This window comes from Lontra canadensis, unplaced genomic scaffold (assembly GCF_010015895.1).
Source record: "Lontra canadensis isolate GAN:19392208 unplaced genomic scaffold, GSC_riverotter_1.0 scaffold60, whole genome shotgun sequence".
In the NCBI taxonomy this organism is placed as follows: Eukaryota; Metazoa; Chordata; class Mammalia; order Carnivora; family Mustelidae; genus Lontra; species Lontra canadensis.
In genome coordinates, this window is record NW_022631054.1 from 5,218,992 (window position 1) to 5,245,072 (window position 26,081).

Here is a 26,081-nt window from a genome sequence, read left to right on the forward strand (position 1 = left end):
CTCACCTCCCAGCAGCGATGCTCCCCGATGCTCCCCACTGCTCCCCACTGCTCTGTTCTGTTGAACTTTGCCTCCTGGTAGCCCATCTCTCCAAAGCTGTGCATATCTGCGGATAGGCTTGAACCCTGTGGCTCCATTCCCATGGGGCGAAGGCATCAGGAGGCTGTCTCCTCCTGGACAGGAGCAGGGGTCAGCTGGCTTCACCCCAGGTTCTGGGCTACCAGTTAAGACCTGCAGGAGAGGAGGAGAAGGAGAGGGGGGACCACTGCAGGGGGCAACCAGCTCAAGGGTCACAAGTCAAGGAAAGGTCAAGTGAAAGAGGTCATGAGGTTGGGGAAAAGGAGGGGCAGTCCCGGGTCCAGCAACAGTCATGAGTTAGGGTTGGTCACAGAGTCCAAGAAGGGCTGGGTTCTCTGGGCTGAGGACAGCTACTTCTGAGCAAAGCAGCCGAATGGCTACTGCTAGCCACAGGCATCTTCTGTCGAGGTGCTGTTGGAGCCAGAAAGCGAAGGACCCAGCTGAGGGCTACACACACGAGGGGCGGAGGCAGTGCTTGGGATCCAAGGTGCTGACGTGAGGCTTGGCCGGAGGGGCCACGTCACTCTCTACCCTCACCCCTTCTAATTTTATTTTTCTTTTGTAAGAAATCTCTACTCCTAACATGGGGTTCGAACTCACGACCCTGAGATCAAGAGTCACACGCTCTAGGTACTAAGCCAGCCAGGTGCCCCTACTTTCACCTCTTCTTATCACCAGGTGCCTCAGTCTCTCTGCTGCTCCCCTCCCCTCCAGCACCACAAGCAATAGGCAGCTCTCACATCAACACCTGTCCAAGGGGAACTGTTTCCAAAAGTGAATAGGTCAAGAGAAAGGCCCAGAGGCTCTCCGGACGTCTGTGTCCATGTGAAAGGAAGGGCTTCCCACATAAGGCTCTTTTTCTCCTCCTTGGTTTGGGTAGATGAGCTGGAGGGACAGCTCGAGTGTGAGGGGGCCAGGCACTCAGCAGAATCAGAAAACCTGGTGGGTTAGCTCAGCTGCCTTACTTTTGGCTCTTGCCCGTCTACTTTAGATTGCGCACCTCTCCATGCATAGAGAGCACATTCCCAATGTTCCCCGTGCCACGCCACTCCCGTAGTCATCGACCTACTTGCACGCCTGAGGCTACGTGTGCATGCTGCAGCCGCTGAAATCACTTGTCAGCCCCGGGACTTCCTTCCCACATTGCCGCCACTGGGGCCACGGGGGCCACAGTAGGATGTCCAGACTGTAGCCAGAGGGAGAAATTAAAGCCAGTTGGCAGCACCGGCAGATTGAAGGACCCCCCCCCCATCCCAAAGTCCCACTGGGACATGCCTATTTGTGTAGATCAGAAGCCTGGTGAGTAGAGAGGACTCTCAGAAGCAACAGAAGGGTGGGGAGGCCATGTTCGTCCACAACCCACCTGGAATGGGAGAATTTGAGCTGGCTGGTGGTAGAAAGGGTGGTGTGTGGGGAGAGACCACAGGTCCATTCCTACCACGAGAACTCTGGAGTGAGGCTGCTGGCAGGATCCAAACAATGAGGGGTAGCCATCGTCCCAAGGATAACGTAATGCAGAGGGAGGGGAAATATCGTGGAATCCTGCTCACTCCCCCAGCACATTGGTTACGTTTATGGTACTCTTCCTTGTGAAGCCTGCCAGCTCAAGTTGACCTCCAGGAAGGGATCAGAAGGAAAGTGGAGGAACAGGATGGCCAGTTGGGTCTGGACACAGATGAATGCGCTTTCCTCTCAGGGGTGGGACCGAGAAGACTCCTGTTTCTGGGAGTTCCATCCCAGGATCAGCCTCTGGGTTCAGCTTCCTGCCAGCCTTCCTTCTCTGATGAGCAGCCTTTCTTCTTGAAGAGGGAGCGGAGTCACCTGTTCTCAGCAGGAAGCACCCTGGTCTCTACCAGGAGGTGGAGGTTCAGACTCCACGTCTAAGGGAGAGAGTCCTGTAAGAATCAGGAACCAAGAATGGATTTCTGGGCATTTGTGAACCTTAAAAATGGAGTGCATAGTACCTATGCACATGTATTTTCCTGGGGAGAAAATCCACAAAATTTTTATCTTTGTATTTCCTTTTTTTTTTTTTTTTTTTTTTTGAAGATTTTTATTTGTGAGAGAGAGATCACACAGAAGCAGGGAGAGAAGCAGGCAGAAGAAGCAGACTCCTTGATCAGAGAGCCTGATGAGGGGCTTAATCCCAGGACCCTGAGATCATGACCCAAGCCAAAGGCAGACACCCAATGGAGCCACAAAGGTGTCCCCATCTTTGTATTTTCTAAAGAGATCTAGGATCCCAGGAAGATGAAGGATCACTGCTGTAAGCCAGGGAAGAACCATCCCGCTCCTGCCCGAGCCGGTCAGGGCGCTGAGCGGGAACCCTGTTCTTGCTATGGCAGAGCCCCTGAAGTCCAGATTTCAAAGAGTCCCCTCTGTGAGAACCGGTTCTGCCAGTCGGCCCGCGCCTCTGCTGATAGCTCCGTGCCCCTCGGGCCTGGTGCAGTTGGCCAGGGGGCTTTCTCCCTGCCCAGGTTGTCACTGGGCCTCCATACCCCATCTCACCTCCACCTAATCCTCAAGGTTTGTAAATTGAGCTGGGATACGGAAGGCACTAAAAAATATTTGGGTGAATGTAACAAAGAAGAAAAGGATCCATAGCTGCAACAGGGAAGGACCCCTGGGTTCCTCCGAGGTTGCTGTGGTGCCCAGTTCGCAGGGCGGTGGTTACCTGGGCAAGGGTGATGGCGGGACTCCTCGGTACCTGATCTGCCTCCCCTCCCCACGGTAGAAGACGGGTCCTTGCACTGACCCTGGAATCCGAGTACCCACTCCCACAGAGGAGGTTCTGAGGGCTGTGACAGTTGGGAAGCAGCAGGTACATCCCTGGGGAGCCCCAGTGCTGCCACTGTACCAGGAGGAAGGCTAGAGGACGCGCCCTCCTGTTTCCCACTTCCGGGGCTTTGTTCAACTCTCTTCCCACATGGCAGGATCTCCTTGCGCTGGAGGCCAGTTTTTGGTATTCAGTGCTTCCAGTTGCTCAATTAGATTTAATTATCCACTCACTGCGCTTCAGGAGCTCAGTCCCTGGGGAGCTTGTCCAGCTGGGGTTTTAAGCAACAGGAGGAGTCAAAGCACAAAGAAACAGGTGAGGAAGTGCCGAAAGAGATGGTTAAACCAGGAGGGAAACAGCAGCCCAGAGTGATGTGCCACAGGGCAGGGGTGGTGAAACCTTACTGCCGTGGAGGCGACTAGGGCAACATGGGAGCGTGAGGAAGAGTTCCAGTTCCGGAGCTGGGACTTTTAAGCAGATGGATTACAGACAGACAGGGGCGCCTAGGTGGCTCAGTTGTTAAGCGTCTGCTTCTGCTCAGGTCATAATCCCCGGGTCCTGGGATCACGTCCCTCATCAAGCTTGCTGCTCAGCAGAGAGCCTGCTTCTCCCTCTCCCACCCGCCCCCTGCTTGTGTTCCTTCTCCCGCTGTGTCTCTGTCAAATAAATAAATAAAATCTTAAAAAAAAAAAAAAAAAGTACAGACAGACAAACTGAAGGTCTGAGTGCTGAGGGCCAAAGGAGGCCTCTGGAGAAATCCTGTTCTGGAGCAGGCTCCGGGCTTCAGACAATCATGCCTGTGGGCAGATCACTGCCTCCTTGGCTCCCCTAGGTCCTTCCATGTGGGATACCAGATTCAGATGTCAGGGCAACTGCTCAAGCCACCTGAATCTTGGTTACTTGGGTTGGAGTACACAAGCATATTAACCACTTCCTAGTCAAGTAGGGATCTTGCAGAAGAGACAGACAGGATCACCAAAGACCTGTACTGAACTAGCAAGCCGGTGAACTCACAGCTGGTCTTAGAGCCACTGTGTGCCAGGCCGCTGAGGTGTGGGGCAGGCGCAGGGCTGCGGGCCCATTCCAGGACAGCTCAACTCCTTCCTGGCAAATCTTGGTGCCACAATCTTGTCCTTAGCAGAGGCCCTGGCTCGCCCTCCCCATCTTTGTCTAATACCTGCAGAACTGGCTGACTCAACTAGGGCAGGGCGTATCCTGGGGTGATGCACCTTTGGGGACAGCATAGAAAATGGGCCTGGGGAACAAGGTTAAGTCAGATCTACCTAACAGAATAAATGTAACATAACCAGTGCTCTTCAAACCTTAGTTGCCACTTAAATTGATGAGAAAGAGGTAGGGAAGTGTTAAGAACTAAAGGACTGCGTTAGTCTACAATCCTGGGCTTTAGTACAAGACACATTCCGAAGAAGGGCTGAGTTTATTTTCTGACGGAATCTTTTAATATAAAACAAAGATAAAACATCTCAACCCTGCCATCTGCCAGCACGCCTTGTTCTTTACAAGAAGCATGCTAGACCTTACGACTAAATAGCAGAGTCTTTAGGAGCATTTGGTTGGGAGAAATAGAAAAAGCAGATTCCAGGGAAGCCCGGGCAAGGCCCAAAGCTGAGATTCGTCCCTGAACACTACAGCAGTCCTTGTCTTTTCAGATCCTCATAGGTCTTCTTATTCACAACATTCCCACTGGAGTCTTCATACTCCTCCTGGAAGGAAAGGGGCACACTATTAGCTATGGCTCCTGGGAGAAATGTCTGGAACCAGCCTCTGGGTACCTGAGCTCACCCTGGCTTGATCTCATGGCGTGCATCTAAGACAGCCTTACTCAACAGGGGTCTGCCGGACAATCCAACCCGACAGCTCCAGGCATCCACTGCGTGCAATGATCTAACATACCCGAGGCATCTAGTGTGCTACCATGTATGACCTTTGGGATAACTGAGAAAATAGTCTGTTCACATCACTCTCTGCGTCTAAGATGATGAACGCTGGTTGAGAAAGGGTGACCAAAGGCAACAGTTCTCTAACGATTCCCAAGACCCTAGGTTTCTGCCCTTTCTACCCGAGACCACTGAAGGGTTGAAAGGGAGGCCGAGAAGGCTGAGCTTCCTCATTTAAAGTATAATTCTCCTTTATTTTACATAGTGGAATTCTACATTACAGTTTGTAAAGGACTTCACTGCTTTAAAAAAAAAAAAAAGAAGAAGAAAAGAAAAAGGAATATTGGAAATCAGTGACCTAAAAAAAAAAAAAAAAAGGAACAGCTGCCACACCTCACATACACATCATTCCTCATCTCTGAAATCTGCTCTGTGGGGATGACTATCTCAGGACCAACGAGGAAACAAGGATGCTTCCCCACCTCATGAGACAGGCTCATCTCTCACTGGATGCTTTCCTCAAAGGAGACCTAACCTATGATATGGATTCATAACTTCTTAGCCTGTGAATCCTCGTGGCAGGGCAGGACATTGGGTACTCCTGCTTGCCACTTCAACATTTCAAGAGCAGAATAGAGTCTGTCTTAAGACACACATTTCAAGTCTGACACATGTTAATATCACAAATAAACTAGCCTTACAAGTCAAGAGCCAATTTACAGATACTGGCACAGAGTACTCGCCACTACTGTGACCCAGGGACCGCCTTTCTCCTCCCTTCTACAGGGTGAGGGAGCAGTCACTTGACACTCTCCCGATGCTACATTAGCACCCACCTCGGTGTCAGGCTGCCATCGTTCTGATGCCTTCTGCAGTTTCAGTTTGGCCCACACTACAGGATGAGAAATGAGCAGCAGTCAAGACTGGACTGAGTATCCATCAGGCAGACAAATGTTACAACATCCCTGTCCCCATTAAGGTCCTCCTGGATGACCCTGTGCTTGAGACTTTTGCCTGCCCCGGACTGGAATTTCAGTTCTGGCCCACCCACAGAAAAAAACCCCTCTATGGCAATACTTACCAGAATCTCTGCTTTGCTGTAAAAGAAAAGTTGGACCAAATATAACCAAAGACCTCTTAGAACAGAGAACTGATATGCCCTCAAAGAAGTTAGTATGTACAACCTATGGGAATTATGGGACAAAGTGACCTTATGGTCTTAAAGTTCATTACAGAAGAGAAAGGAAACACCAGGCTGGGTCAAGTATGTTCTTTAAAGCCTGGTATGTAGATTTCAAAAGCTTCAGAGGAGGAAAATAAAAGATGAAATATCATGACCAAAAAATCCGAAAGGTAAGATAGCTCAGCAAACACTGAAAATATTAAAACGAGAACTCTGACATTTCAGTGAAAGTATTCCAATGAAGAGGAAAGGGACCAGATGCTTCCAGAAATGACCACAGATTCAAAGGGAGCAAGCACACATATATAAGGCAGGACAGGCACTGAACCAGGAAAGAGAGACCTAACTCTGACAGACTGGTGAGGACAGGTGCACTCCCAGAACAGAGATCCACACAGAACAGCTAGGACAGGCCCACTGAGGGAGAGAGGTTACATATTACCAGTATGAGGAATATTGACTCCTAGCTGCTTCCACATTTCCCACGAAGGAGTGACTTCAAACTTGACAAGATTATACTGTGATAAGCAGTGAGTGTTATGTGTAAGATATGAATCACTAAACTCTACTCCTGAAACTACTTTGACACTATGTGTTAACCACTAAAATTTAAATAAAAACTTGAAATATTAAAAAAGATACTTGACAAGAGCGGAAAAAACACCACAGAGAGCAAGCTGAATCCTAACACAGGGGACCTAACAGGGAATCAACAGATGAGAAAGTGCTTGGCTCTGTTCCTGGTGTACAAATGCTCGCTTCATCCCTTCCTTCCTTGCTCATTGCTTCAAATCTTAAATGAGCTCAAGTCTTCAGGCCCAGGCAACATACACATTACAAGTGAACAGAAAACTTATCATGCGCTACAAGGACCCAGGGCAGTGTCTTGTCACGTTTTATCCCCAGGCCATTCAGGAATCCAGTCCAGAGTGGTACTATAATACTGGAGACTGGAAATGCTGTTGTGACTGCCTTTTTTTTTCTTTGGAGCCATCATGATTTTTCTTTACGGAAAAGAAATGGATGTAGGAAACTACGCATCAGTAAGGGGGATGATAGTCTTCAGAAGGATCTGGAAACAACTAGAAAAGAATGGGATCACCTTGGGAGCCAGTGTGGATTTACTAAGTGAAGTGAATGAACTGATTTTCCTGTTTCTGATGAGCTGCTGACCCGATAAAAGGCCAGAGACCTAGGGTATCACAATTTTAGCAAAGTCATTCCTCTCACTGGCAATGTCCAGAGTTCATTACAACATTTACGTTTCTTATGCTATTACTGTAGACAACATGGTGGTAACTGAACTTGATGCTGTAAATTTATCAGTTAGATAAATTTGTACCTAGTGAATACTGGTCTATGGTGACCACCCATCTAAATCATGGGGGTCTCTGGTGGCAATTTCACAGTGCTCTTTTTTCTTTTTGTAAGATTTTATTTATTTATTTGACAGAGAGAGATCACAAGTAGGCAGAGAGGCAGGCAGAGAGAGAGAGAGGGAAGCAGGCTCCCCGCTGAGCAGAGAGCCTGATGCGGGACTCGATCCCAGGACCCTGAGATCATGAGCTGAGCTGAAGGCAGCGGCTTAACCCACTGAGCCACCCAGGTGCCCCACAGTGCTCTTTCTTAACTATTTTTTCTATAACTTAAAAAAAGAAAACAAAAACAGGGGTGCCTGGGTGGCTCGGTTGGTTAAGTGTCCAGCTTTGATTTCGCCTCAGGTTGATCTCAGGATCTTGAGATCAAGCCCTGCATTGGGCTCCACGTGTGGAGTACATTTAGGATTCTCACTCTTCCTCTCCCTCTACCCCACCCCACCCATTTGTGTGTGAGCATGTGTGTGCTCTCTCTCTAAAACAGTGATGATAACGATGATGATGATAAAAATAAAAGTTAGATTAAAAACAAATAACCATAGTTTAAATGGGAGTGCCAAATCCCTCCCTCCTGGCTAAAAACTCCAGAAGGAAAACTTCAACAGAATAATCTAAAACAAAGACCAACAAGTTAATCCAGCATAAAAGCTATGCCAATGGTTACTTCCCTGTCCACCCCCTTATTAGGGAACATATCTTCTTGATGTGTTCTGGAAGAAGCAGTAACCACTTGTGCTGCCGACTCCTGGACACCCGGCCGACTGGACTACAGATGGCACTGGACCAGCTGTGTCTCCCCCTAGTCCTATAAATGGGGACACCGAGACCTAGATGGAGCTGGACGATAGCAGTCTCTGAAAACTGAGGAAGGGCATCAGAGCAGGGCTAGGGTTGCCCGCATGTGAACTCAGGTGAAAAGATACAAGAAAGTGGAGAAGGTGTATATACAGAGAAAAGCACAGCTGAATAAGCATATTCTTGCAAAAAGGGTGGAGAGCATGCAGTTAGTTTTAATACGCTTTCTTCCTTATAACCAAACATTTCTAAGATGTCTACTTCGGAATCTTCAAGAAAAAAAAAAGGACAATCCAGGTTTAATAAAAAAGAATTCTACCACCAACAGGAAATGAAAAAAAAATTATAGAAACTGTATCATAAAAGAATTAACCTCCATTCAGTAATTAATTACTTAATACTGGTGAGACATCTGGGATAAAGCCTGTCACCATCTAGTGGGAGCCAATATGTGTACAATTCATTGCTCTGCTATGAAAGTCGGAAAGGAAGCCAGAGAGTTAATCCAGGATACTCAAACGGAGGAACTATGCCTGGGGAAATGAGAAGGGGAGAGGTGATGATAAATTTATAGTAAATTTATGATCTGCTGAGCGTGGAGTAAAGAAGTGAAAGGACAAAATGATACTGAGATAGAAGTAAAACCATAAATGTTATACAGAGAAACAAAATATTAAGGAAAGTCATGATGGATGGAAATACTGCAACAAATCAAAGAAGTGGCAGTAATAAAAATGTGTATGGGACTGATTAATCAAGACATCTGAATCAAAGGAACAGATTTTGGGGGTGTCTGGGTGGCTCAGCTGATTAAGAGTCCAACTCTTGATCTCAGCTCAGGTCATGATCTCAGGGTTGGGAGATAGAGCCCTGAATCAGGTTCTGAACTGGGCATGGAGTCTGCTTAAGATTCTCTCTCTCTCTCCTTTTGCCCCTGCCCTAGCCCCCAGCTTGCACTCTGTCTCTCTCTATTAAAAAAAAAAAAGAAGAGGTAGATTCTGAAAATAATTTGGCTAATGGAAAGATGGTGGAATCATGAACCTGCCAATAATGTTCTGGAAAAAAATAAGTTTTTTCTAAAAATCTAGGTAAGACCAAGGAGAGAATCCATGACATTTCTTCCTGGAATCAATTTAATGATCAACTATTTTTATTTTTATTTATTTATTATTTATTTATTTTTAAAAACTATTTTATTTGGGTACCTGGGTGGCTCAGTTGGTTCAGCGACTGACTGCCTTGGCCTCAGGTCATTATCCTGGAGTCCCAGGATCAAGCCCTATGTCAGGCTCCCTGCTTGGTGGGGAGTCTGCTTCTCCCTTTGATCCACCCCCCTCTCATGTTCTGTCTCTCTCTCTCTCAAATAAATAAAAATTTTAAATTAACATATAATGTATTATTTGCTTTGGGGGTACAGGTCTGTGAATCATCAGTCTTACACATTTCATAGCACTCACCATAGCACATACCCTATCCAATGTCCATAACCCAGACACCCCATCCCTCCCCCTAATAAATCAAATCTTAAAAAGAAATAAAATATTTATCTATCAGAGAGAGAGAGAGAGAGAGATAAAGAGAGTGTGCGCACAGGCAGAGGGAGAAGCAGGCTCTCCAGTAAGCAAGGAGCCCGATGTGGGACTTGATCCAGGTGTCCCAACTGTTTTTATTTTTTAAACATTTTATTTATTTAAGAGGCGCCTGGGTGGCTCAGTTGTTAAGCATCTGCCTTTGGCTCAGGTCATGATCCCAGGGTCCTGGGATCCAGCTCCACATCAGGCTCCCTGCTGGGCGGGAGGCCTGCTTCTCCCTCTCCCACTCCCCCTGGTTGTGTTCCCTCTCTTGCTGTGTCTCTCTCAGATAAATAAATAAAGCCTTAAAAGAAAAAAAAAAAAAACTTAAAAAAAATTTTTTTGTTTATTTAAATAATCTCAACACCCAACATGGGGCTCAAATTCACAACCCGGAGAGTCACATGCTCTTTCAACGAAGCCAGCCCAGGCGCCCTGACCATGAACTCCTTAATTGGTGAGGGTGAGTGAAAGGAGGAAGTATAGCACTGTGGAAAGAGAAAAGACTCTACCGTGGGACATGGGTTTGATCCCCGGGTTTTTCCCATTTACAAGATATGGGACCTGGAAAAAGTTACCTAACTTTCCTCTTCTGAAAATGTGGGTGACCTACTACCTCAATCAACTATATAATTAAAAGTACTCTTTTAAATAATTTCTTAAGAATCAGAAATAACATCTTTAATAAAGTCTCAATATAACCTATCAGTAATGGATACTCCTAATGGATTTCTGAAAGAATGACATCTGGTTCTATATGCCTCTATTAAAAAGAATAAAGAAACAAAAAGAAGAAGGTTCTCATCTAAAGACTTAAGGAATAAAAAATCCCTGAGATTACAGAAAGTACTGGCAGGAAAAAGAATATAAAACACAAGAGAAATGAAGCACTTGGTTTCTACTTTGTCATGATGAATCAAGGCATTTATGGGTTATTAACTGGAAAATCTTTCTAGGCTGGTCCCTTTGTATGAAAAAATAACCTATTTAAATATAAGTAGTTTAAAATGACAAAAGAGAATGTAGCGGTAATTCCATCCATTTTATATCCTCAATACTGTTTTGATCCCTAAACCTGACAAATGATTCAAAGGAAAACAAGAAGCACATCTTTTATTTACAGACACACAAATATAAAACTTCTGAGGAGAATCCTAATAGGATAAATAAAGCATTGAGTATCCACCCCCAATAGGAAAGAATCCAGGAATGCTGTTTAATCCAACGCCCAATAAAAGAGTGATAAAGGTGCAATCTTTCTCATGTGCAATGTGATTAATAAAACCATCAGCCAATCTTAAAGTCAGTGTAGATGAACAAGCATCATTCCCTTTGAAAACACCAGCCAGGTAAGAATGACCTATCACCTACTTCTATTTAATTTAACATAAAACTTGGGGAAAATGCTTAGGATCCTATCCATGGAACAAACAAACATGAAACAAAATTAATGAAAGTATCACTTTTGTTTTAGCAGTTGGCATGAGTGTAAGCTTAAAATGTTATCAATATCAACCTCAAGGAATGAGGCAAATTGCAGGACATAAAAATATACACATATCCACAACCTGCTGCCCCTAGCCCTGGATACACCAGGGTACTGGGGGCAGTGAGCTGTAGGACTGGTCACTGATCTGGTGTCTAGGGAACGGGAAATAAAGCATACTTACAGGAGACAGCATCTTCGATCTGTGTCACATTAGCAAAGTGGGCCGTGTTTGGGATGCCCAAACACCTCATGCCATGGGCATGACGCCACTCCTAGCAGAAGAGAGAAGAGAAAGGACGTGAAAATGAGAAGTAAAAGGATGTGAAATGGGAATAACTGATCACAGGGCACAAGCTCCACTCTATTCATAAACCCTAACTTGACCCTTTGCAAAAGACTCCACCTAATGGCAGCATTCCTTCTTTGGCTCCCGTTTGTAAATAGCCGGCCACGACTGATAAGGGGCAGTTATTTCAAAGCAGCACTGCATTGTTCTCCTCACCGGGCTGTTTTCTCAAACCAAGATCCAGATCTAATAATAGTCCAGACAAAACCTGTGTCAAGACCACAGAAAAACGCCACCACTCTAATTAACCAGTGGCCTCCTACAGAGCCCCCCGCCCCACCAGCATGAGTAAGCACTACTGATGGCAGGTCACCTCTGTAAGTAAGGGCGAAGACTGCGCACCAGGCATAAGCAGGGATGTGCAAGAGAGCACGGAGAGGCAATGACGGTTTGGGCTCATGGATGGCAAATGGCATGGGCTTTATCTTGGCCGCCAATTCTAATGTACTGGAGGTAGTACTGAGAAAAATTCAGAGATGACTCAGGGGCTCAAGAGAAAAGACCCACGTGATATGGATGTCTGAGGAAGGAAGTGAGGAGTTCATATACATTCTCTGCCCTGGGTCTAGCAAATCTTTCCATTTGTAAAACTTCCTTCCGAGTACTAAGAATCAAAGGCAGAAACACAATAAGGATGAATCCACTTTCTGGAGTACTACCCAGACAAGGCCTTTTCTCAAGAATTGCTTGATAAATGTCATCCTCTTAGCTCTAGTTTTCAAAGAGGCAAACACCCATTTAAGAAACAAAAAAGGAGGCAGTCAGTCCCTTCTTTGGTCCTGTGTACTAGCATTGGTAGAGAGCTGAGTAAGGAGTCAGAGGATGGTTTAAGGTGCTGGCAGAAAGATAAAATGAGAGAAGTGTAATAAGCACAAGCAAACGGAAATGAATTTTAAATAGCAGAGTGCCAGAATGCCTCCAGAAACCATCTTAGGCATTATTCTAGGCTAGCAGGGTACCAAAGGTCAAATGCCACATGCTTGACTTTAGATCCACTCCTTGCTTCTCTTAAGCTCTGGGCACTAGTGCAACTCTCACGGTGTTCCTATCCTCTCTAAAAGCTGCATGTTTCACACTTTAATTTCCAGAATTAAATTAAAATTTCACATTTTAATTTCCAGAATTTCCTCTGAACTCCTTACAGCAAAGTGCCGCTGGAAAGCCTTGGGACCTCGGTAGGTGTAATTTCCACAAATCTCACAGTTATAGTTGATGTTTAGACCATGAAGCTTGTACAGCCAGTAGGGAATAGGCTAAAAGAAATCAGAGAGGAAACAGTATTAGACTCATGTCCGCTTCCTGAACGGGCGATGGGAAGGAAGGTGGTAATGCAGACACGTACTTTGCCATCCCAGCCAAGGGGCAGGTTCTTGGGGTTGTAAATGATCTCATTCTCTTCGTCTTCACTTTCACTCTCACTGATCTGCTCTTCCTCTTCTTCTTCTCGCTCTTCCCCAGTTCTTGCCTGCTTACGTTGTACATTTTCATGAGTGAGATGTCGCTGTTCCTGAGTCAGGTCCAGAAATGAAAGGGAAGTCAGAGAAAAGTAGTGCAGAACAAGAGGGGCAATTTTCTACAACTCTTGCTGACCCCTCAACTTCTGAAGATACGGTTTTCTTTTTTTTTCTTTTTTAAAGATTTTATTATTTGACAGACAGAGAGAAAGAAAGAGCGAGCACAAGCAGGGGGAGGAGAGGGAGAAGCAGGCTCCCCACCACGCAGGGAGCCCGATGAGGTACTCGATCCCAGGACCCTGGGATCATGACCTGAGCTGAAGGCAGCCGTTTAACCGACTGAGCCACCCAGGTGCCCCGGATACGGTTTTCTTACTTGTACAATAAAGGGAAAATCTTGCCTTCTTATCAAAACTCCTTATCAATAGGTTCTCCCTGATCCTGAAGGAAAAAGTCAAAAATTTTAGGTCACTTGCCTAAGATACTCATCTTAGGCCACGGACTTATTGAAGAACCACCGAGAACAAAGTCTTTTCTGTCTCTAAAAATATTTCCTTACCCAGTCTGTTCTTCTCCTTCCTCACCAAGAAGACAACCTTCTAACTTGCCTTGAGTCTCTCATTCCAGTCCAACTTCCATTCCACCCCCCCAAATTTATGTACTTTTAAAAAATCCCAATCTAAGGGTACACTTTGTTTAAAACATTTTGTCCTTTTTTTTTTTTTTAAGATTTTATTTATTTGACAGAGACATAGTGAGAAAGGGAACACAAGCAGGGGGAGTGGGAGAGGAAGAAGCAGTCTTCCTGCTGAGCAGGGAGCCCAATTCGGGGCTCAATTCCAGGACCCTGGGATCATGACCTGAGCCAAAGGCAGACGCTTAACAACTGAGCCACCCAGGCACCTCCTGTCTTTCTACAGTTTTATTTATTTATAAAAATATTTTTATTTATTTGACAGAAATAGACACAGCGGAAGAGAGAACAGAAATGGGATGAGTGGGAGAGGGAGAAGCAGGCTTCCTGCTGAGCAGGGAGCCTGACTCAGGGCTCGATCCCAGGACCCCAGGATCACGACCTGAGCAGAAGGCAGACCCTTAACGCCTGAGCCACCCAGGTGCCCTCTTTCTGGTATTTAAAGAACAAAGTCCAAATCTCCAACATAACTGTCCAAGTTATTCTCTGACCACTCCCACCCTTACAAGGTACACTCCACACACACTGGTTTTCTTCTCATTATGTCCTAATATCTGTTTTCTCTCCATGATGTTTTACCTTCATCCTTTCTGTTTCTTCTTTCTAGAACATTCTTTTTCCCTCTTTCTACTTAGAAAGCTCAGTCTTAATGTGTCACAGCACGCATCTATTCTGCTGCAGTCACTTATCTACCCCAACCACAAAGTGGCCTTTTCAAGGTCAAGAGGCATGTCATATTCACTATCGTATCCAAGGATTGGGCACAATGTCTGGAAACCAACAGGCATCAATAAATGGTAAGCCAATTGTAAAAATCCTATCAATACATAAGAGGAGCAACTTCTAAAAACCATTCTGGCTGAAACTTTAGAGAGTGGTGCCACCTCCTGGCAGGGAAGGCAAAATGCTCTCAAAGGAGAGAACAAAAAGTAGTCAGAACATCTTGGGTCACGTGAACAGATTAGCCTCCCAATCATCTTTAGAGGACCAGCAACTCAGACTGCTGTCCATAGTAACAGCCAGGTTCACTGTGGAGAATATTAGTGGCCCTAGTGTCCAACATGCTAACTAGCCCTTTAGTGAAAGCAGTTGGGAACCAACAAGTGACTAGTTATATAGCTAATATATGCATGTATATTATATGCATTTATAGCTATTATATGCCTCGAACAAAGGCAGAATGAAAACATCCACATAACTGACAGGGACATGTAAACAAGCTATCTGAGCCAGAACTATCACTTAAAACACCATCTGAACATCTATAAAGGGAAAGGCTCTAGGAGCAGTTGAAAATTGTACAGACACTCTGAAAGGCTGCCCTTCTGCACGACTCCCAGAGATAGTGCCCATCTTTTCTGGATGAGTGCTGCCCTTTCTTCTACCTTCTCTTCCCTGAAAGAGCAATTTCCCTAGTATTCCTCTTCCTTTCTCTCTGAGATAAGCATCCTGTCTGGTGAGGCCTTTTTCTACTCCCAACCCACCCCTGGCTCTTTCTTGAAAGAGTATTCAAGAATCAGCTCATAGCAAGCTTTGTACCACTAACATTCTAGCCCTAGCAAATTCCTTGTTATCTTCTGAATATGTGTCTTTTCATAGCAAGTTATACCTGAAATGCTGCTCTAAGCAGACTTCCTTCTAATGTCTTTTGAGTATCTGCTTCTATCTCCTAGATATATTCAGGAACTTCTAGGCATATTCTGGAATGCAAAGAACCTACACCATTCTGGATACTACGCGGAAGGGTTGTCTGTCCTTCCCGCTGGGCTTCATGGCAACTGGGCAACCTTGGGAGTATCACCCAACAACAGGCACCTATGAACAGAAGGGAACCTCACTGAAGGGTCAAGTACCTGAGAGAACCTTACTTTCTGCTGAACTAGTTTAAAACCTACCCTTCTTCTTTCGCTCCTAAAAAAAAAAAAAATCCTATGAGTTCACATTTCTCTTGATTCCCACACCTTACAGTATTTACTGCTCTCAGCAGAGTCCATTACTCACCCCAAGAATCTCTACATATTCATAGATCTGGGCTTCGAGGAAAGCAATATCTTTGTTTCTCTCAGTGTCTCTGGAAACAAGAAACAAGGTGTATCACTCAAGGATTCTTTTACCCAAAGCCTTATCCCATGTCTGGGAACATTTATTCCAAGTGTGCATTAAAAACTACAAGCATGTGACAACTGTCATGCTGTGAAAGCAAATGCTCTGTTCAGCTCAGGACTTGCTGATGAAAGTATTAAGGTTATTTCTTGGAATGCATGGAAGCTGCCTCTCTAATCTCATTCTAGAAGACATAAAACACATCAAGACACTTAAATTTCCATCATTATAATCTACAAAGAAAATGTAGCATAGGAGACAAGCTCTGGGACAGACTTAGGCCCAAATTCTGACCCTTACAACTTAGTAACTATGAGATAGTGGGGATACGCCATAACTTTTCTAAGTCCGTATCTGCAAAAGATCAGGGTAAAAGCTACTTTTCTTTTTTTTTTTTTTAAAGACTTTATTTATTTATTTGACACAGCGATCACAAGTAGGCAGAGACAAAGAGGGGGACGCAGGCTCCCCACTGAGCAGAGTCCAATGCTGGGCTCGATCCCAGGACCCCAAGATCATAACCTGAACCGAAGGCAAAGGCTTAACCCACTGAGCCACCCAGATGCCCCAAAAGCTACTTTTCAGAATTACAAAGCACACATTAAAAAAAAAGTACCCTGTACAAGCATGTGGCTCAAGAAGAGATTCAACTACAGGGATGAAAGGTACAACACAGGGAACACAGCCAATGGCACTGTAATAGTGTTCTATGGCGACAGATGGCAGGTATGCTTGTGTATGGCATAACGTACAAAGTTGTCAGATCACTACCTTGTACACCTCAAACTAATGTAACATTGTGTATCAACTATACTATAATTTTAAAAAGATTCAATTATCATTAGTAAAAACAAACTTAGAAAAATATTTTTGGAACCTATTTAACTTCCATAGCCTCCTGAGGTAACAAAAAGTACCTAGAGGGGCCCGTGGGTGGCTCAGTTGGTTAAGTGTCTGCCTTCAGCTCAGGTCGTGATCCCAGGGTCATCGGGCTTCCTACTTAGCAGGGAGCCTGCTTCTCCCTCTCTGCCTATTTGTGTTCTCTATCATAAATAAATAAAATCTTAAAAAAAAAAAAAAAAGTACCTAGAGCCGTTTCAACATTAACCCACTCTCAATCACCACAGTACAAACTATTCTTAGTATATAACAATGATGGCGCTCTCTACCATTTGCACAGAAAAACGGCAAACTGTATCTCTCTGAATCAATAATGGCGATAAACCCGGTTGCTGCGGTAAAAATTCTTTGGGGAATAACATCTTAGAACTGTCCACAGAGATGCCACCCCAGCCACTCACCGCTTGGTGCCTTTTGACTTGGGATTTTTGGCAAACAGGGAGGTGTCAAGTGACTCCAGGGACTTTCCTTTGGTGCTGAAGAGCCTCTGGGCTCGCTCTTCTAGGGTCCTAAGGAGACAGGAGGGGTAAAGATATCAGAGTTACTCTACCATATGGTTCTGCATACTTCGGCAGTGCGGGGTAACAGAAAGAATGGCATCAGAGTCAGTTATTGTGCAAACATACAGTAAACTGGGAGAGTTCTGAAAAAGCAGTCTCTTACCCACCACACTTCAAGCCTAACGCTAAGAGTGCAGATTTCAATCTGTCCAGACCCAGGGAGGCCAACTCCTACATAAAAAAAAGAGCCAAGTTACAATTTTATATAAATAGACTTTGAGAAACAACAAATGCGTAAGCTTAGGTCTTTACAGGTGGGTGTGTGGGTGTTCTTGAAGCTGTGGCAAGACCGTACATTCCATAGCCAATAGCTAGCACTCAGCTCAAACTCTCTCAAGGACTGACTCTGTGGTCTAGTTCATATGTAATCATACTGGTAGTGACTACCTCCACTATAAGTCTCATAAAGTTTATACTTTTCAAAGTAGATGGGTAAACTTTTTTTTTAGCTTTATCTTTCCATGTTTTTTGTAGATGCCTGGTTCTAGAAACTGATGTCTTACCATGGCATTAGAAACAGATTGAGTGGTTTCTCTGAGGAGTGAACATGTGGGGCCAGTATAGTTACTAAAGAGAACATACCTCCCAGGAAGAGAATGCAGAAAGGTCAAGATGGGCTCCAGCATGAGTCAGGGCACTGCTTGTCTCTTTCTGGCAAGAACAACAGTGAGATCCAGGTTTAAATGAAGACAAGGGAGCCATCTACCTACGTTACCAGATGGCAGATGGCCTCTTTCTTTCTTTCTTTTTTTTTTTAAGATTTTATTTTATTTATTTGACAGAGAGAGATCACAAGTAGGCAGAGAGAGAAGGGGAAGCAGGCTCCCTTCCGAGCAGAAAGTCCTATGTGGGGCTCGATCTCAGGACCCTGAGATCATGACCTGAGCTGAAGGCAGAGGCTTAACCCACTGAGCCACCCAGGTGTCCCAGATGGCCTCTTTCTTATATGCATGTGTGACTATGAATCGAACTCCCATTAAGAGCAGAACCAAAGACAAGATCGTTTGTTCTCTCCCTGAGAGTTCAGGAAAATCCAAGTTTATCACCAGGACTGAAAACACATGATGGAGATTCTAGCACATAATCTTTGCAGTTTGGGGTCAATAAGAACCACACAGCAGTAATGACACAGCTGGCGAAAATGCTAGGCTCGACCAATGGCAAGGAGGCCCTGACAAATCTCATTCCAAAGCACGCACGGCAAGAACGCCTGACATACTGTGAGGGACACGTCACAGTCACACTTATCCCGAGGGATCAGCAGCTAATGCCCTAAGGCAGAGGCTCAGTATTCAAGTAAAACTATCAATCCAATTCCTCTGCATGTCCTCTCCCCAACCCCACTAAGGCTTACCGGCCATCCAGGAAAGGTACCATTCTCCCACTTCTTCTCAAATTCATTCTGAATCTTCCCAAAAAGCTCGTTCTGATCTTGGAGGGGCTTCACTCGATCTGTGTAATCTTGAAGGTACTCAAGCAGCATCTCCAAATACCTGTACAGGGACGATACAGAGAAAACAGAGTATTTTTTATATACTGCTACGTCCTGTAAAATAAAATTCCAGGGATACCAGTTTTTAAAAGTAATAATACTAATTTTTAGAATGAGCTTACAATTGAATTTTTTCCTAACACATCATCTTTTTTTTTTTTAAAGATTTTTATTTATTTATTCGACAGAGAGATATCACAATTTTCTAACACATCATCTTGATTTTGACCTTTCTGATCTCATTTCATCATCATAATTTCAAATGATGAAATCTTAATTAACTCACGTAAAAGATGTTAGGTAAAGAGAAAATGAGGAAGAGAGAAAGTCAGTAGTACAGATCACAAACCAGGGGCATAAAAACACACAAAAAACTTTCCATCTGTACATCAGTCATGCACCTCACTTCGGTCACGATGAGAAATGCTAATCTTTTTCTTGTTAAACTCAAGACACAGATCCCTGAATGAGACTTCTTTCTACAATGAAACAAATTTAAGAACAGCCTCGGTGTAAGATCACAGATATGCCAACAGATGCAAGTTCTTCCAGAGCCAGAGTAAGACACATGTTTAAAACTGGCATTCGAAATCTCTCTCCTTCAATAAACCTGGAAGTCATTTGTGTCCTTATTTCAGGCAATAAAATTCAGAACTCTGCCATCAAATCTTTACATTAAATAACCTAATCAAATCCAGGAGAGGCCTAGAGGCTAGCAATGCCTACCTCTTATATTCAGCATTCTTCCTTTCTTTAGGAATGTCAAATAACTGGTCAAAGATGGAGAGATACGTGATGTAATCCAGCTTCTGAAAAAAGAAATGACAAGAGATCCAGTTAGGGGTTTGCACCAAGTTGCACTATAGTCTCTAATAAATGAGATAAAAACTGAGTGTTGTCTGATAACAAGGACCAGCTCATCTTAGTCTCTTCTTGCCCATGACTTAATTCCTACACAACCTGGGGTGTTAATGTCACTGCACTGAGCATACTTATCAGACATGCAATTAACTGAAAAATAAAGATCAAATCAATCAACAGTAAATGAAAGAAACATTTGTCCAACACTAACTGAATGCAAACCGAAGGCTCTGACACCCACTACATCCTAAACTAAGCTTCTGAAGTGCCATTTGTCACTCATGGCATCACTTACTGAGCACCTTTGGACCAAGTATGTGGATACAAAGGAGAACAAGACAAATACAGGACCTGCCCTCTTGGAGCTTAAAGTACAGTCACTGAGCTTTTGGGACATTTCCTCACAACTCCATGAGGATCTTAATCATACATCTTCTTGTGACCTTTCTGAGATTGTCACATTGGATCCCAAATCTTGTGATAAAAGACACTTTTGCAGGCAGAGATTATGTTTTCATATTTTTCACATACCTACTACGTGTGCCTATTGCAGGGGCTCACTGTGAGCTTTTTAAAAAATTATTTTATGTTTATAAAAGCAAAATATGTATCAATAAGCAATAAAATTTGTTAATAAAATAGTATGCTTGGGGCGCCTGGCTGACTCAGTCTATAGAGCATGATCTCAGGGTCTTGAGTTTAAGGCCCATGTTGGCTGCAGAGTTCACTCAAAAAAATAAAAATAAATAAAAAAAAATAAAAAAAAATAGCCATCGAGGTGGCTCAGTCGGTTGAGTGTCCAACTCTTGGTTTTAGCTCAGGTCATGATCTCGAGACTGTGAGATGGAGCCTGGTGTCAGACTCTGGTGTCAGTGCTCAGCAGGGAGTCTGCTTAAGATTCTCTCCCTCTGTCCCTACCCTGTGCGTGCATGTACACACACATGCACTCTCTCTCTAAATATGTATTTTTTAAAAATTTAAAAACTAAAAATAAAATAAGACTGTTGTATTCACTATAAAAACCTTTCATTTTACATACTGTTTCATTCCAAGAAAGCCCATTACGTCTTTTCTAACGGTTACAAAACACAAGATAGTGTAATTGCTCTCTGTCCAGAAGCCCCAGCCTGCCATCCTGACCCACCTCTAGAATCAGCAGCACTGTCATCCCGTGTGTCCCGTCCCCCACACCCGACCACCACCACCACTGGCCCTACCTCTGAGGCCTTTAGGTTAATGTATTTGAGGTAACAGTCATGAAGATCAAGATAACGACCATAACCCTCTTCATCTGTGAACTCGACCAAGTCTGAAAGAATCAAAGATATATCAGTGATTCAGACATTAAAGACCACTTTCTTGGTGGCTCTTCAAATGGATGGCTAATTCTCTGTGACACGATATAGCCCTTCACCCAAATGTCCTCCCTATGCTCACAAAGTCAACAGACCTCAGTTTTCCAGGCCAAGTTCCCTTGAACTTGAGCAAGGGTAGTACAAAGTGAGTATTTTGTTCAAGCCCAATTTAGGATGTCAATCCAGCTGAGAACACGGTAATACATTTCTCTGGGGCTCTGTTTTCCAGGGCTCAGAGGGAAAATCCGAGCTCTGTCATGAACCTGCACTTTTGTTAGTGCTCGAGAGAAATGTTGAAACCTACTTACTTTGTGCTTCTTCACTTGGATTCTCTCGAGCCTTCAGAAGCTCCTCAAATTCCACTGACATTGGCACACAGATCTGAGGGGAAGAAAGAATTCAGGTGGATTTTTTTTTTTTTAAAAGGTGATTTTATTTATTTACTTGACAGACAGAGATCACAAGTAGGCAGAGAGGCAGGCAGAGAGAGAGGAAGAAGCAGGCTCCCGGCTGAGCAGAGAGCCCGATGCGGGGCTCGATCCCAGGACCCTGAGATCATGACCTGAGCCGAAGGCAGAGGCTTTAACCCACTGAGCCACCCAGGTGCCCCTTCAGGTGGATTTTTAACAAAAAAGTTGCAATGTTGCAGAAATGCGCTGTATAGTAAGTTAGACTTCTGATGTTTGAAACTTGATTTTCATTAGGAGCCTACTAGAATTCCGCAGTTACCTTGCTTTTTTCTTTTCCTTTTTTGGTATCATTTGACTAAAAACTCCTAAAGTAACACATGCTCACAAAAACCAAAGTCCCCCTTTAGCACTGTTAAGAGACCTTTTTATACCACCTGTTTCCAAATTTTGCTCAACATTAGGATTACCTGGGAGTATTTAAAAAAAAACAAAACAAAACAAATCTTAAAAAAAATTAAAATATAAAAATCCCCAAAGGATTTAAACATATCCTGCAAAATTTGCAAACCACTATTCTGTATATTTAAATACATGCATATGTACAAGCACCTACAGGCAAGTGCAAGGCATTTATTTTTTCACATAATTCTACTTTTTTTCCTTAGTATATCTTGAGCATCCTTCCAATCCTTTTTAAAAACCATCTATTTCAGGGTGCCAGGGTGGCTCAGTCATTAAGTGTCTGGATCCCAGGGTCCTGGGATCGAGCCCCGCATCAGGCTCCCTGCTCTGTGGGAAGCCTATTTCTCCCTCTCCCTCTGCTGCTCCCCCTGGTTGTGTTCCCACTTTCACCGTCTCTGTCAAATAAATAAATAAATAAATAAACAAACAAACAAACCCAAACCATTTATTTCTCATCACCTTTCTACCAAGGCTAGAATAAGGTTAATACACCAGAATGGTACTCATGTCTTCTCTTTTAGCTAGCAAAAGATTTCACGCTTGATGCTTCAAAGGGGTGGGAAGACTTCTGCTGGTGTGAGAAAGTGCCCTCATCCATCAAGTCAACCTCAACCATTAAGTCTATGAGCTAATTTTCAGATCTAAACCACAAGCTTTTTTTTTTTTTTAAATCTCATGCCTGACCCCCATCACCTAACTTCTACCCACAGGAGACTTCTACCTATATAATGTAGAACATCACTTGAAAAGCTCCATATAAAAAAATTCATTCCCACTGCAAGTGGGTTATCTCTTTATCTCCTCCAAGGGAACAAACAACTTTCCAGTTACACAGTCATGAAAGCTCAGAATAATCCATAACCAACCCCTTTCCACATCTGCTACAGCCATGGCCTTGCTCCCTTCCCCCCCCAGAACTCCTTCTCCTGGGGCACCTGGTTGGCCCATTCGTTAAGCACCTGCCTTCAGCTCAGGTCATGATCCTGGGGTCCTAAGACAGAGCCTGGCATCAGGCTCCCTGCTCGGTGGCAAGCCTACTTCTTCCTCCCCCACCCCCCCGCTTGTGTTCCCGCTCTCACTGTGCCTCTGTCAAACCAAACCAAACCAAACCAAACCAAAAACTCTTCCCCCTAGCACTCTGGTCAGCTGTTCAAGATGTTCAATCGCTTCTAGATAACTACAATATAATCCCTGTTCCTTATACTATTTCAATACAGTGGGGTACACATTCACTGTCATAAAATATAATCAGATCATAAAGATTAATTTCAAGGGAGGAATGGATAAAGAAATATACTTCATGAAAAAGTTGGCCTCTGGGTTAAACCCTGACAGTATAATGATCACTGTTAAGTAAGTAAAGCCTCTTTGTGTTAGATGGATCCCCTAGGTAGCAGATTTCAAGACAGAATTAGGAGCGCAAGGAGTTTATTGGGGGTGATGCCTGGGAAAGATAAAAACCAAGAGAAAGGATGACTGGGCAGGGATAGCCTACGTTGCAATTCAGACCAAGTCTTTTCCTTCCCAGTGGGGAGCTGTGGAGCAAAGAATGCTCATTACAAGAGTCTTGCACTGAATGGAAATATCCAGGCCACAGTATCTTCACTTGTGCTCTAACCGTGGCTGGGGCTACCCAGGAAGAGTGTGGCCTTGGCCTAAAGATGAGGGGGAAACTGAAAGTACTGGAGTTGCAGGATGTCACCTAAATGGTTCTTTTGAAGGGACATCTGAATGGTGTACCTCCATCCTCCTTATGCCTTTCCTTTAGTATGCTCTTCAGGCAGGTTTGGAAAAAATACTTTCTGAGTATCATACCTCATTTGGGTGTTTCCGATGAAATTCCTTTATTTGCTTGAGTCTATTATAAAACTCGGCAAATTCATTAGGTCCTGAAATGGCATTGAGTTCCTCCTTTCGTAATCTGCAATACCAGAAAAAATTCGAAGAACACAGTGCACAAAATCAGTCCTTGAAGCATGGCTCCTCAGAGGTGCTAACTCCTGGACTAGAAGTGACTGTCACTTACCCATCCTTATCATCATACAAATCCCGCAGGTTCCCACTGACTTCCATGTACCTCTGAAAGACAAACACAAAACTCATCAAAACAAAGCAATCTGTACAACTACAGATTGCTAAGGGCTAAACAACCAACAGAGCTCACTAGTCAAGGCCCAGGAAAACCCTGAGAGATGTTAAAAGTTCCTAGTCTCTTTTTCAAAACTTTTGGGACCAGATTTGCTTCAGAATTTGGAATTTCTAAGTTGGGAAATATTATATATCATGTAACATCCCTACTGGAATCTGGAACACCTATTAATAATTCTGCAGTGAAAATTATGCATTATTTAACAAATGGGCTAAAGACCATCCAAAGTTTATCTGTTAAGGTCAGGGGTTTGCTGCCAAATGAGATCAAGTCAGATTTTGCCACCAAGTAATTACATCCCCCTTCGCCCCCAAAATCTCAAAGAAAATCTTTGTTTTCACAGTAGTTGGGTTTGGGAATTTAAATAAGGAACTAGAGGCTAACAATATTAATTATCTTCTGCGAATCAGAAACTCTGATTAGGTCTTTCAATCCTTTCTAAACAGACTTCAAATACATGCAAGAATAGAAAGCATTTTGTATAATGAACCTTCATTTACCTATCACAGAGCAGTTAGCATCAACATTTTGATTCAATTCCTAGAAGTACAAAATTGAACTATTACTAAGCAAACCTGGTTTGCTAGGTAAAAATTTCAAAATGGTATTCTGGGAGGGGTGCCTGGGTGGCTCAGTGGGTTAAGCCTCTGCCTTCTGCTCAGGTCATGACCTCAGGATCCTGGGATCCAGCCCGCATCAGGCTCTCTACTCAGCAGAGAGCCTGCTTCCTCCTATCTCTCTCTGCCTGCCTCTCCACCTACTTGAGATCTCTGTCAAATAAATAAATAAATTTTAAAAAAATGGTATTCTGGGAGGAAAACACTAATACCCAACACTGGGGAGGGGGCGGGGGTAGGGGTGGTACCTTTTGTGCCTGGGCCACTGACTCCTCCTAACTATTCTTTGTACATCATGGGGCACAGGATGGTATGAATAAGAGGTCCCATTCAGGGGAGAGGAAGGACAGCTCAGCACTCTCGGGTTTGGAAGCCGCGAGGACTTCTCCAATCAGACAACTCTCGACTGGTCAATCTGGCTACCTTTGGCTGGACTGGTCTCATACTGAGACCCCGAACTCCGCCTTCCCTCTCTTTCGCAGCTCATCCCGACCCAAAGAGAAGCGGACAATGGAGCACTCACATCTTGCATGGCCCGTGTGCGGTGGTCAGAATTGATCTGGTCCCGGAGCTGGAAAAAAGCAAACGGTGACACAGGCGCCGTTAGTCGGAGTTCTGAGGGTGGAAAGGCCGCCCGAGGGCGGAGCTTAACCGCCCAGGTCTCAGCGGCTGCCGCCGAGGCCTGGGAGGCGCTGGGCTTCGGGGGGCGGTTACCACGGCCGGATCTCAGAGAGGAAGCCCCGGAGGGAGCCGGGGATGGGGCGCGGGAGGGTCTCGGGGCCAAAGAAAGCTCTCCGAGGTTAAACACCGGGATGGGGCCCAGCCTCGACGTAGCCTTTGCCCAGGCCCCACTCACCGTGGACTTCTTAGTGAGCATCTCTTTGGCCATGACATCCATGAGCCGTTCCTTTTCCTCATGATACCTCCGCTGCTGCTCCAGAATTGTCTCCATTTCTCCTCCGCCTCTGCACCTCGACTCAGACCACCGACACGGCCGGAAACGACTCCTGCCGCTTTGCGCGCCCGCGCCCCACGCTGAGCGTCCGTGCGCACCAAAGTTCCGCGGACGCCGGAAGTGCTCGGGGACTCGAAGAAAAGGGAGCATCACAAGGTAAGCCTAGCCGGTGTGCTCGAGGTGGCAGCAGTGCCCCCTGCTGGCCGGAGGTGTCGTGAAGCGATGCAGAGTAATTTCCAGGTGCCTCTAGGGGGCGTACAGAAATTCAGGAATCTGAGGTTAAGGGCCCGACTTCCTGGAGTTTTTATGAGGCGGGCGGGGCAGGTAGGGACCTCCCGGACTGAGGAGTAGTTGAAGAACGTGTATGGGAGTTGGGGGACCGGACGTTGAGTCTTTAGCTTTCAGCGTGACTTCTGTTAACGTTTTTTCCTTCTCTAGACCTCGGTGTCTTTCTTGTTAATAATCTCTCTCTCGGGGCACTTGGGTGGCTCAGTGGGTTAAGCCTCTGCCTTCCGCTCAGGTCATGATCTCAAGGTCCTGGGATCGAGCCCCACATT

The 26,081-nt window shown here is 44.7% G+C and overlaps 1 protein-coding gene across 1 annotated transcript; it reads right to left on the bottom strand.

Moving 5' to 3' along the window:
• Window positions 1–4,273: 4,273 nt before the first annotated feature.
• SF3A3 (splicing factor 3a subunit 3) lies at window positions 4,274–25,640 on the bottom strand. The gene is made up of 17 exons (XM_032877316.1): window positions 25,426–25,640; window positions 25,093–25,140; window positions 23,830–23,882; window positions 23,619–23,724; window positions 21,240–21,312; window positions 20,794–20,885; window positions 19,442–19,524; window positions 18,578–18,716; window positions 17,806–17,874; window positions 17,327–17,394; window positions 17,065–17,172; window positions 15,662–15,731; window positions 12,855–13,019; window positions 12,655–12,765; window positions 11,348–11,438; window positions 5,589–5,644; window positions 4,274–4,578 (listed from the first exon to the last, which is right to left on the bottom strand). Exons 1-17 carry the CDS (start codon window positions 25,519–25,521, stop codon window positions 4,501–4,503), a joined length of 1,506 nt encoding a protein of 501 aa, XP_032733207.1. The 5' UTR covers window positions 25,522–25,640; the 3' UTR covers window positions 4,274–4,500.
• Between the last annotated feature and the right edge of the window lie 441 nt (window positions 25,641–26,081).

Excerpts from the sequence above, each read along its gene's own strand:
- SF3A3 (XM_032877316.1), bottom strand. The coding sequence starts at position 25,521 with ATGGAGACAATTCTGGAGCAGCAGCGGAGGTATCATGAGGAAAAGGAA. Across the intron at positions 25,141-25,425 it reads TGCTCACTAAGAAGTCCACG|CTCCGGGACCAGATCAATTC; the intron begins GTGAGTGGGGCC and ends GCTTTTTTCCAG. Across the intron at positions 5,645-11,347 it reads GATCGAAGATGCTGTCTCCT|TGTGGGCCAAACTGAAACTG; the intron begins GTAAGTATGCTT and ends CTCATCCTGTAG.